Raw genomic sequence first — 12,520 nt, 5'->3', positions numbered from 1 at the left:
CCAGGTCAGCAGCCGTCTCTACAGACAGTCTCAGGAAATCAGGGCCCCCAGTGTGAGAATTGGCCTGGAACACAACCTCTTGATAAAGAGATTCCTGAGGATGTTGGGCGTAACCTTCGCACATGTTCCGTATGAGGACAATGTGGAGTCTGCCTGGGGCTGAAAGACTTCGGCTGCACCCTCACCTGTCTGCTGTCCCGGCTTCCGCAACCATGACCTGAGGTGGAGGCCCACGGCCCAGGCCCCATCCTCCACATCCTATCCTCTATATCCCTAGGCCCCACTTGCCACGCCCTCCTCCCAGGCCCTCTACCCCGACCCTGCACACCATTCCTATTCATCTTTACAACTGCAGTCCACAGCTTGGAGACAGCTGCCCTGGTCACTAGACATTCTCCTTTCTGCCTGTGGTAAAGAGCCAATCTAAGACACAGACCTCACAGAGTAGATGATTACAAATGCTAAAGCCATTTCTCTGTCCATTGACTCAAAGACGAAGGGTTCAGGAGAGAATCAGCTGCTGGGGGGAGCCGATCTGTGGATGTTACCCCTGAATGGGCCATGGGGAGGCACGGAGGGGCAGCTCCCCTCCAAGGCCCACTTATCCAGCCCTCTCTGTGTCAGAAATGACACCCCTCCTTTCTGCTTCTAAACTCCACAGCTGGGCCCTCCCCTTGGAGCCTCAAGCCAGCCAACTCCTGTCTGTCCTTCCTTGACATTGACCCGGCAATCACATAGGCATCACCATGTGACTTTAGGCCAGCTGTCTTACTCATGCAAGGAGTAACCTTGCCTCCTAAGTGCCCGTGATGGTTAAATTCATTAGCAACCAGAAAGCACACGTTGCTATTGCTACTACGATGAACAGACGATGAACGGTTTCCTGTATGGACCAATTGAAATATAATTCAGTTGCTTGGGATGCCGAAGGTCAAGGATCCCCACAGTTGTCTTGTGTTTTTCACTGTGGGAACAGGCTTCTGCAGACTTCAGTAAACAATGGCTTTCCCGGTAGATGTGAGAAAGGGCGGGCTTCATACTTGCGCTTTTCCCTAAACTGTCCTGGTGGCAGCTTAGTGGGTGTGTCAGGGTTTCCTAGAAGAGCTGACTACTTCCTGATCGTGAGGGCTGGCCTGAGCAGCACTGCCCCCTCCCCCCCAACCCTGTGATACTTTAGGTGGCTCTCCCACATCTGAGGCCAGAGAGCTGAGGATGAGAAAGAAATATGGGCGCCCAAGGACGTCTCAGGCTTCTCCAGGGTGGGATGGTTCTGCATGTGATGTTTATCTTTCCTGAGCGTGGCAGAGAGTTCTGTGGGACAGGCAGAGGTGACATTCTATGAACCTGACCCTAGAGATGCCACAGCGGGAGCTGGACACGGGATGGGTGGCAGCAGAGGTCAAGTGTAGCGAGGGGGGCTGCCAGTCATGCCTGCCAGCTGCATCCAGTTGTGGGAGCCTACGTGAGAGTGAACAGCATCTCCTGTGGGAGCCAGGCAGAGGGCACAGCAAACTTCCTGAGTGCAGTGTTCCTTTAAGGAGTGGTTGCGAGCTTGGAAACCCCGTGCATAGTGACACCCACACTCCAGGGTGTGAATGCTTGCTTGCTGGGGCAGGTGTTTGCCTGTACAACACTCCAGCCCTTGGGAAGGTGAGAGTTTAACCCCTGACCTTCCGCCCCAGGGCCACGCCTGGTGTGGGGTGAACAACGCGGGAGATGCCCCATGTGTTCTTGTGCCCCGTGTGTGAGTGGATTCCCCACCTCGCACTGATGAGTGTCCACGTCGGTTCCCACACACTGAATTGAAAACTGTGGGCTGGCGTTGAAGACGCCTGGGGGAGGCAGAGCTGGGGACAACACCCTGGGTGCTGTAATCCCCTGTGCCAGCCTGTAACTGTGTTACCCACACAGTTGTCAGATGCCCGGTGGCATGTGGGCATGGGTGGTTTCTAGCTCTTGCTGGCCTGGCTCTCTGTAATTCTGAGTTGGCAAACCTACTACTGCCTTACATTCGGTCTTTATTATGGGCCTCAGTTCTAAAGCTTTCAAGAACTTGATTTCTAAGCTCAGGGGGGGTAAGGATGGTTAGTGGTGTGTGTGTGTGTGTGTGTGTGTGTGTGTGTGTGTGTGTGTGTGTGTATGATGTAAATATTTTAAAATGAACAAAATGACCGATAAACATCAACAACAACAAAACTGGGATTTGAAAATGTAAGAATTCTGCCAGTTCCGGCCAGCAGCTCTTAGCACAGGCCACAGGTCCGCCCTCTGTCCCAGCAAGTGACTGCAGCACTGGCCTGCTGGAATGGTGACGTCTGCGCAGACCTGCTGTCCTGTGGAGGCACCGGTGTGAAGCCCATCACTTCAAGCATCGCTGTGCAGAATTTAAGTTTTATTCTGCCCAGCCGCCTTCCCCGTGTCCCCTTGCCGTGAATATGACCATGTCTGGGGTTGGAGGCTCTCCGGGGGGGCTTGATGCGGCTGACCTCCCACCCGGATGACTGGTGACGTAATCGCGTTTGACCTTCCACCTTGGACTTTGAAAGGAAGCATTATGTTTGGCAGTGAGCAAAAGCCCTTGGGGATGGGCTTTTTGTTGGCTATAAATAAAAGGAGATAATTAGCAAATAACAGACTTTACTGCGTGACCCTAAGGCGCGCTCTCCCCTGCAGCCAGCACAGGGAACCCTTCTGCTTTGTCCCCTTAAGGAAGCCAGGGCCCCAGTCAGAGTCATCAACGAAGCAGGGACCAGCTCTCTCATCCAGACCCTCAGCTCCTACTCACAGCCGCCTCCTCCCTACACAGGGTGCCGCACCCCACCCCCCACCCCGGGTCTCTAACCCACCCCGCCCTAAGGTGGGTTACTGTCCCTTTCTCTGGCCTTGGGTAGCAGAGCCAGGGCTCAGAATGCCCCTCAGGTAGGCCGGAGCGCGTGAGATGCTGTGTAGGTGTCTGCCACCTGGAGTGAGAAGTGACACCTTGAGTCGATTTGTGAGGGCTTTCACTGCAGTCGACTAATTCTGTAGAAAGATCTAGAGACCAAAGGATGCCCCCCCCCCCCCGTGTGGACTCGGATACCCAAAAAGAACAGCCCCTCCTCTGTGGACTCAGATACCCAAAAAGTATAGCCCTTCCTGTGTAGACCAGATACCCAAAAAGAACGACTTCCTCCTGTTTGGACTCAGATACCCAAAGAGTCCAGGATCTGGTAGCCGCTTTGTGTGGATACAACTCAGCAGTTGAAGGCCCATCGGACCTCAGTTCAAACTGAGCTGGACTGAGATGATAATCTTCCCTCATCTTGCGTGGGGTGATGGCCCCTTCACCCCTAGAAAGGCCGTACCAGGGCACCCCACCCAGGTTGCACTTCAAGGGCTGGGACACCTACCTGCCTTCTTTCCTTACTTCCTGCGTCCTGACGTGGGAACCAAGGGGAGAGCAGTGCCGTGAGGCTGGGGAGGGTTTGGACTCGGCTGTCTGTCCACTGTCCTTGTGTCCTGAAGTCCTCTAACTGCCTCTCCGACTCTGGCCGGGTCATGGCCGGGGTCCCTCGATGTGGGGTGTTGTCTGTACCTCCTTGTGCTCGCACAGAGGAGCTCTGTGAAAGCTGGCCTGCCCTGGCCTTTGACCACCTAGGGAGGGGGGGTGACCTGTTTCCTGCCCAAGTCACCTTCTGGGACTCTGCCCCCTGCTGGTCAGTCCCAGCAGTACAATTCCCTATGCTTGGACCTCTAGTCTACAGACCGGACTGGCTGAGGAGACTGAGAAAGCGTGCCTCTCAAGGCACGGGCTCACCCCTCTTTCTCCGGTTGCAGAAACATCAGAAAGAATAAAAATTATAATACAGGGGGACATGTCAGCAGCCTGCTGAGCTCTAGAGCCTGGGACGGAAAAGACCAAACTCCAGTGTTGGCTGTACAGCGCCTGTGGCCACCTGTCGTGTCCTCATGGACTGGCTGGAGGTCGTGCACCACGCACACAATATTTAGATCATGTAATATTATGTCTCGTGCGCGTGTTTGGATGTGTGTGCGTGTATGTGAGAGGGCATGTGCCCCTCTGTGCATGTGCCTGTGGGACCCAGTGGGCCTCAGCTGCGGTTCCTCAGATTCCCTTTTGTTGTTGTTGTTATTGTTTATTCTGAGACCAGCTCTCATTAGCCTGGGGCTTGCCGGAGTAGGCTACATTGGCTGGTCACTAGTCCCAGGACCTGCCTGCCTGTCCCTGCGTGACCCAGCGCCGGGGGTCCACGGCCACATCAACGCGCCTGGCTTTTTTCACAGGGCTCCTGGGTATTCAGCCCGGATCCTTGTTTTCAAGGCAATCACTGAGCAAACCAGCCCCACTGTTGTGTGGCGTCGAGGGAGGATGAAGCCAGGTCTCCTCAGCTATGGGCCCCACGGGGACATGCGGCAGCTCACGGGCTGAGGGCTGAGGTCCTGCTCAGGAAGGCGCCATGGTAGTCAGACCGCCCGCAGAATGGGCACCTCTCGGGGTAGCTGTGCTGAGACCCAGACTGGACGTGCCTCTCCTGTCTGAGGAACTCAGGAATACACTGAGGCCAGTTCCTGGGAAGAGGTGAGCCAGGAGGCCCCTGGGTGACCCCAAGTGGAACTCAGCCGTGTGTAAACCTGCCCCTGTCCATGGAAATAGCTCTATCAGGAGGTCAAAGCATGGGACAGAGCCTGTGAGGTAGGCTGGGCTCACGACCTTTGGAGCCTACCCATCTGGGAATGTGTCTCCCATGGGGGGGGGGACAATGTCATTTACAAACTCATGGACTCTAGTTGGAGGATTCTGTAGGAATACCTCCATCAAGGGCCACAGTGCTGGGATTTTCTTTCCTTGGGACTAGGTGCAGCCTGGAAGTTTAAGGGCCCAGATCTGTGGTCCTATGGTAGAGGTCCCCAGGGCCATGGCAAGGTCCCAGGGAGCTGTGACCTGCTCAGGGCTCAGTTCCTCACTGGCTTTGGAGGACCATTGTATGCACCATCCTCGACTGTGGAGAAACTGCCAGCCTAAGGTGTCGCCCACAAACTTCCTGGTAGACCCCACATTTCTCAGAAGTTCAGGACGACTCTCGGGCCCGTGACTGTTCCTCGTTAAATCAGGATGGGGTTTGCGAACAGGCCTCCTACGCCTCCTCCCTGCTCCTAGAGTTAATGCTGCCGAGAGAAGGAATCCTCTCACATCGTCACCCGAGGCAGGCCACAGGATGAGCCACCCCTCATGAGTGTCCCACACAAGGCGACATGTATATGAGCCCTAAATCGCTTCTGCAGAATTTAAAGATACACGTCTTGGTGGGTGACCCTTTCTGGCCTGCACGCCCCACAAACGAACTACCGTTGCCAAGAAGTCTGAACGATGTTGGCTTCTGTGTGTTGGGCTCACACGTGAGGCCAGCCGGTGTCTGCAGTGTGACGGACGGAAGCAATTGTTCCTTGCCCTCTCCTTGTGTGACACGGCTCCACTCCCCAAGGCTCTGACGAACATGGCATCTCCCTGCTGCCTCTTGGCCCCATGATGGTGTGGAACCCCTGTGTGGATCTCTTGTGTGGAAGCCCTGTGTGGAGCCCCAGTGTGGACCCCATGTGGAGCCCCGGTGTGGATCCCTTGTGTGGAACCCCGGTGTGGATCCCTTGTGTGGAAGCCCTGTGTGGAGCCCCTGTGTGGATCCCTTGTGTGGAGCCCCTGTGTGGAACCCCTGTGTGGATCCCTTGTGTGGAGCCCCTGTGTGGACCCCGGTGTGGACCCTATGTGGAGCCCCGGTGTGGATCTCTTGTGTGGAACCCCTGTGTGGATCCCTTGTGTGGAGCCTCTGTGTGGAGCCCCTGTGTGGATCCCTTGTGTGGAACCCCGGTGTGGATCCCTTGTGTGGAAGCCCTGTGTGGAGCCCCTGTGTGGATCCCTTGTGTGGAGCCCCTGTGTGGAGCCCCTGTGTGGATCCCTTGTGTGGAGCCCCTGTGTGGACCCCGGTGTGGACCCTATGTGGAGCCCCGGTGTGGATCTCTTGTGTGGAACCCCTGTGTGGATCCCTTGTGTGGAGCCCCTGTGTGGATCCCTTGTGTGGAACCCCTGTGTGGAGCCCCGGTGTGGATCTCTTGTGTGGAACCCCTGTGTGGATCTCTTGTGTGGAGCCCTGTGTGGAGCCCCTGTGTGGAGCCCTGGTGTGGAACCCCTGTGTGGAGCCCCGGTGTGGACCCCATGTGGAGCCCCAGTGTGCTGAGTGTCACAAGCTTTCCAGCAGGCATTTGTAACACCAGCAGGCATTTGTAGCACCAGCAAAGAGCAGGATTTAAGCTCAAGGTTGTGCAGTTAATATCCGCTGCTTCCACGTGAGCTTTCAGGTTACAGTGTCTCTGCTACCCACACTCTCGGACCTCTTGTGATCTGGGTCTTCAGGGGTAGATGTTATCTTCGAAGCCACCTGCCAGGGATCAGTGTGAGTCATGGGTCTAACAGGCTCTGAATGGTCAGGACTGTCAGCACTGCCCTGCCTTGTGGTAAGGACCGCCACCTTTGGTCTGTTGGGTGGCTCCCCCCAGGGAGTCCTGGCAGTCCTTCCTGTCTTGGGAGAGCTGGGGCGCTGCCTGTCTGTGCCCATGTTAATCTGCGGCTGGCAGTGAGCACCAGGGCAGAGACACATGCAGCCAGGCCTCAGTCCTCAGAGGCATCAGGTGCATGGTAGGACCGAGGACAGGCACAGGGCCCTGAGCATCTGGTGATTTGTTAGTGGCCGCAGGTCTGTGGTGATGGCAGATGTCCCTGTTAGCCAGCCAGTCATCTATAGGCGGCAGGTGAGAGCCCTGAGGTGTCTGCACCTCTGCCAGAGCAGGGAAGGGAAAGGCGTTTTGTTTACTTGTGACTCAGGCCCTGCCCTCCTCCCTTAGCGCCTCTCTCTCTCTCTCTCTCTCTCTCTCTCTCTCTCTCTCTCTCTCTCTCTCTCTCTCTCTCTCTCTCTCTCTCCTTCCCTCCAGTACTTCCTCCCTCTCTCCATATTCCCCTTCTTCCCATCTTTCCTCTTTTCTTCTCTGGCTCTGAGACACATTGTAAAAAATTGATGGTGAATCTCTCAGCACACAGCATCGGTGCACTGAGAAACAAAGACTTGCTCTGATCACTGAAAACTGAAATGCCTTTTTCCAGCCACGTGACCCCGGCTCCCGAGGTGTTTGTAGCTTGTTCCAGAGGCTCCCGAGGGCTGTTCCCAGGGCCCCAGTGAGCCAGAGGCCAGGTTCCCTCCCAGTGACAGTGTGTCTGCTCTTCCTGCAGATGAAATCATGCACCAAGACATCGTCCCGCTCTGTGCCGCTGACATCCAGGAGCAGCTGAAGAAGCGCTTTGCCTACCTGTCTGGTGAGTGCCGGAAGCCAGGGCCTGGCTAGGGTTGGAAAAGGGGCAGTCTGCAGGGTCTCTGCCCCCTCTAGACTCATTGGTCCTTCCTTGCTCTCTGTGAAGGGCCATGTCGGCACACTCATTTGGGTCCTGTTGTCCACACCGCAGTGTTCCAGGTCAGGTGGGTCATCAAGAAAGGAGTTTTATTTAGTTCACAGCTTTGAAGGTCCAAGGCTGATCGATGAATCTGGGGTGATCTTACTGGCAGGATCCCGAGGCCATGCAAGTTATCGCGTGGTGAGAGGCAGGGTACACGAGTGTGTGCAAACATGTTTATGTGTGTCTGTGTCCTCAAGTCTCTCTTTATAAAAGCACTAGGACTCAATCAAGGGCCACCGGCCTGACGACTAATCCTAATCACTTCCCAAAGGCCTCCCTCTGTGTACCACAGTGGGATTATTTCTGCCTCACAGAACATCCCAGCACAGGAAGACTTAAGAGACACACTTAAATGTGTCATAGCTATCAGGCTACTGAGCGGCTGTCGGGATCTAGAGACGGGTGAGCCGGGTGCTCCTGACCTGGGATTCCTGGAACTTGGTCCTTCCATGAGTGGGTCGATGCCAGTCCTACTGACCTTGGTGCCTTCTATGATCAGGGCTGTGGGATCTCACTGGGCACCTCCCTTGGCCCTGCCATTGCCTCTTCTCAAGCTCTGCTTCATGGGCAATGGCCTTGGGACATGGCTGTCCCACCTTGTGCAGCAGCTGGTACACGTCCAGCCTGGTGACAACACTCAGGTGCTGAAGTTTCACGGGCCGATGGAGAGAGCACCCTCAGCAGGTGGACGCTGCCCTCCAGCCTAGACGTGTCTGTTGACAAGACCAGTTCTGAAAAAGGGCCACACGTGAGCCTTCCTCCAGACCCCAGGTTAACTCAGGGTGTCCCCACTAGTCAGCCTGGAACCCCCCACCACTTAGCCACGTAAGGAGAAACTGTCCGTATCTGTGACCCCAGGAGCGTCCCACCCCTCCGAGCCTTCTCTGGCTCTCCTGCCTGTGGTCAGGATACAACATGTTCCAGTCACATAGATTCCAGGGAGCTCTGAGATGTAGGACAGGAGAGGAGTTGAAATATAGTTTGTGGGGTGTATATCACTGATTTAGGAGGAGTCTAGCCATATGAGGTGAGCAGGAAAGTGGAACCTCTTGAGATATTCTACCAATGAGGTAGGCCACTGCTTCCCTTTGGAAGGGTCTCCCCAAGGGGGGAGAAAAAAGCGGGTCTCCTAAGAGGGCAGTAGAAGGGGTGACACTCACCCTGGAAGTGCAAGCTGCAGAAAAAGCTTATGAAATGCCGCAGTGTCTGCCTCCCCCGCCCCAATTCTCACCTCAGCTTCTTCTCACTTGTCCCCACCCTGACAAGGTTCCAGTCTTAGAGACATGGATGCCCCACCAGCCTTGGGTCATGGGCCTGAACCTTAAATACAAACTGCCCCTATGTCCCTCTGTGGGGGTCTCTGGTACGTGAGGGTAAGATCCTAAGATCCCCACTGGCTGCTCACCTCTCCACTGTCCAACATCAGCCTGGGAGCTCCGGGTCACTTAGTGTTTGTATGTCCACTGATGTCATCATTGTTTGGGTCTTGCTTAGGCAGCCAAGTTGATGATGAGACTTCATGGATGTAGCCTCTGTGACGTTTGTAAGAGACATGGTATCACAGAGGAATTCTTGGTTTTGTTTGTTTTTATTCTATTACAGTCTCTCTGCACCTTTCCCACAGTGACACACACACACACACACACACACACACACACACACACACACACACACACCGCCAGCCTTCTGCACAGGAGTTGTGTTGCAGATGCAGCAGCTAGGATCAGGCACCACACTGTCTCTTGTTCTCTGCATTTTGACCCATTGTGGTGTTCTGTATTGGTCTCTGTCTGCTGCAAAGAGAAGTTTCTTTGATGAGGAGTGAGAACTCTACTTATTTGTGGGCACAAGAATAAATATTTAGAATGTAATGAGGAAGCATGCTTGTTTAGTAAGTGGTGGTTGTAAGTTCTCCTCCAGGGTCCATGACTTCACTAGCCCCAGGTTGTTGGTGAGGTTTCCAGGACCAGGCATGGGTTCCCTCTTGTTGAGTGAGCCTAAGTCCTAGTAGAGAGCTGTTGGTTGCTTCCCAGACATGCATGCCGCTATTACACCCTTGGGTTTGTGTTTGGTCATGTTGGTCTTTGCTATGGTTCATAGGCATCATGTCTGGGTGGGACTGTTGGTCTCTACCCTCCCTTAGAAACTTACATTTTTATCTTCTGATACCGAGAAAGCTAGTCCTCAGGAAGGAAGCTTCACGTCACTCCCAGCTCAGGTCCTCTGGTTCCTGTATCTGAAGTGCATGGTGTTTCCAGTAAAAGGTGGCTTACCTTCCACCTCTGGGGGCAGCCAAAGGCAGCAGCCGTACGTTATAATGTTTTGAGAATCTCTCGGACAGCCCTGACCAGCAACTCCAAAGGGAGTTTCATGCCTGAGGTTGGTGTTTTGTTAGCTGTCTATGGCTCTTGAGGGTGCGATATAAATGTATCCATTGGGGCCTGGACTCCCCATGATCCCTTGATCTCTGCAATGTGTCCAGCGGTGGTTCTCTGTGATGGTCTCCATTTGACATAAAGATAAGCTTCTTTGATGGGGGTTAATTAAAACACCCAGTGTTCATGAAAAGCCTCTCTTGCTCTGTTGGAGACAGCTCCGAGACTGAGGCTTTGCTGAATATCTGCCCTTTTTCCTCCCTAGGTGGGCGGGGACAGGACGGAAGTCCGGTCATCACCTTCCCCGACTACCCAGCCTTCAGTGAGATCCCGGACAAGGAGTTCCAGAATGTCATGACCTATCTCACCAGCATCCCCAGGTAGGGGCTGCTGAAGCCAGAGCCGGTTCTGTGCTAGTGATTGCTTGATTGAGACACCAGGGGACCTGGGACAGGGTGGAGCTTCATGGAAGAGAGGAGTCACAGGTCAGAGTCCACTGTTACAGATCCTGGGCCTGGTCTCTTCCCATGGACTACTTAGCACTATAGAAATCCCAACACTTGATCCCGAGTTCAAGTCCAGCATGAGCTACCAGTAAGACCTGTTTCAAGAAAACAAAATATAGTCACTTTTCGCTTTTAAAAATGTCACTAGCCATTGTCTATTCTGGGCTCAAAGGGCCCAGTGAGTCTTTCTCTCCATCCCTGGGAAAGGCTCCATGGGGTCATGTCTATGGAGGAAGACCCTCTGCAGCTGAGGCTCAATGTATCCCAGAGCCTGGTCCCCAGGCTCTAGTCATTCCGTCTAGTCATCGGCCCCAAGGAGGTCATCTGCCTACAAGACCTGGTCCCTGGGGCAGCTCTGGAAACCAAGAAAGCAGAAGTAGCTGCAGCCACTTCTGTGTCTGGTGGCTGTATTAGTCAAGATAACCTCGAGGGGCAGAACCCACAGAATGAATATGTATATAAAAGGAGGCTTTCTTAGATTGTTTGCACCCTATGTTCTAGGTAGTCCAGTAATGGCCGTCTCCCATCAGAGAGGCCTAGAACTCCAGCACTGTTTGGTTCATGCATAGGCTGAATGTCTCAGCAGTTCCCAATCTGGGACGGAGGGACTGGAGGATTCCTAGAGGGCTGCTGGTCTTCAGTCTGTCAGACCTTGGGAAGGGGCTAGAGAAGTGGTGATGTTTCATCTGAGACTCACTCAGACATCCACGGGGAGGTGGCAGGTCCAAACTGATCCATTTTGTGTTTGGAGGCCAGGGCAAGGGCCTGGTCAGGAGTGGGCGAGAGCTGGTGGGTAGGGCTGACGGTGAGTAGAACCGGGGAAGAGTTGAAACGGAGCCCCTAGGTGTCACCAGAGGAGGAAGATCTCTTGGTACCGAGGCATGTAGGACTGAGCCAGGAAGTAGAGGTGAGGAACAGGGATCGCCAGATACTGACGGTTCATGGGTTTCTAGGTCAGTACTGTGCTATGCTGTGTTTAGATGTAGCCTCACCCCCCAGCTGTCCCCTCCGGTCATCACATAGCTCCGCTCCTTCTGCTGTCCCTCCTGTGATTATCGGAGTCCTCCTGCCCTTCTGGCTTGTCCCAGCCGGTTAGGACTCTGCTGAGGACAGTTTGGGTGATTAGAGCAGATCTGGCAGGCTATGAGAGAGACGGAGGGCACACAGGGATGCCCGCGAGACCACAGAGGTAGCCCGGGTGACAGGAGTGGAAGTGTGTAGTTCTACCCCAAGGTGAGAGTCCTGGATGTGCTGTTGGAAGCGGCCTGTGGAGAGGAAGAGGGAGCAGACGGTGCAGTCACCTCCCCATCCCGGCCCAGCATGAATTCTTCAAGGCCCAGGGGCGCTAGCCGATCCCAGTGGGAGATGCTGTCAGCCATCCTGCACTCCTCCACAGGCTCTGTGGATTCTGAAGTCGGCCTCACCCACCCCACACCAGCTCCCCTGACCACCTCCAGGTACAAGTAAGGCTACCAAGGCTCTTTGTAGACATGCCCCCCCACATGCACGAGCACACACACACTTGTGTGTTCTCACAGTTGCACATGTACACATATACAAGCTAACATACATACTTACCCATGTGCTTGTACCCTTATACATGCTCATACTCACCAATGAACTCATACATGCTCATACATATGCAGGGTTCACACCTGCACACTCTCACATGCACACACACACACACACTCCTATGTGTTTCCAACACGTGTTCACATATGCATGCTCACACACACTTATGTATGTTCATGCATATATGCTCATCCTTATACACATTATTCACATACATGTTTACATATGTGCATTTACATGCTTATGCATGTTCACATTCTACCATGTGGGGAAGCAAAGCAAATCAGGTTGAGTTGCAAGTTTTAAGAATATTCAGCCGGGCGGTGGTGGCACACGCCTTTAATCCCAGCACTCGGGAGGCAGAGGCAGGCGGATCTCTGTGAGTTCGAGGCCAGCCTGGTCTCCAAGGCGAGTTCCAGGAAAGGCTCAAAGCTACACAGAGAAACCCTGTCTCGAAAAACCAAAAAAAAAAAAAAAAAAAAAATTCAAGGCCAGGTGGTGGTGGTGCAGACCTTTAATCCCAGCACTTGGGAGGCAGAGGCAGGAGGATCTCTGAGAGTTCCAGGACA

General features: G+C 54.2%; 1 protein-coding gene across 20 annotated transcripts in view; it reads left to right on the top strand.

Moving 5' to 3' along the window:
* Mcf2l (MCF.2 cell line derived transforming sequence like) overlaps window positions 1-12,520 on the top strand; it is a 154,955-nt gene that overhangs the window by 89,873 nt on the left and 52,562 nt on the right. For all 20 annotated transcript variants that reach the window (XM_076553709.1, XM_015999787.3, XM_042262998.2 and 17 more), the window contains 2 exons: window positions 7,277-7,360; window positions 10,139-10,253. In XM_076553709.1, coding sequence (XP_076409824.1) covers window positions 7,277-7,360; window positions 10,139-10,253 — 199 coding nt within the window. The remainder of the gene's footprint in view (window positions 1-7,276; window positions 7,361-10,138; window positions 10,254-12,520) is intronic.

This window comes from Peromyscus maniculatus, chromosome 17 (genome assembly GCF_049852395.1).
Source record: "Peromyscus maniculatus bairdii isolate BWxNUB_F1_BW_parent chromosome 17, HU_Pman_BW_mat_3.1, whole genome shotgun sequence".
NCBI lineage: Eukaryota > Metazoa > Chordata > Mammalia > Rodentia > Cricetidae > Peromyscus > Peromyscus maniculatus.
Note: the sequence above shows the minus strand (reverse complement) of the source record. Positions and strands in the feature narration are given on the sequence as shown.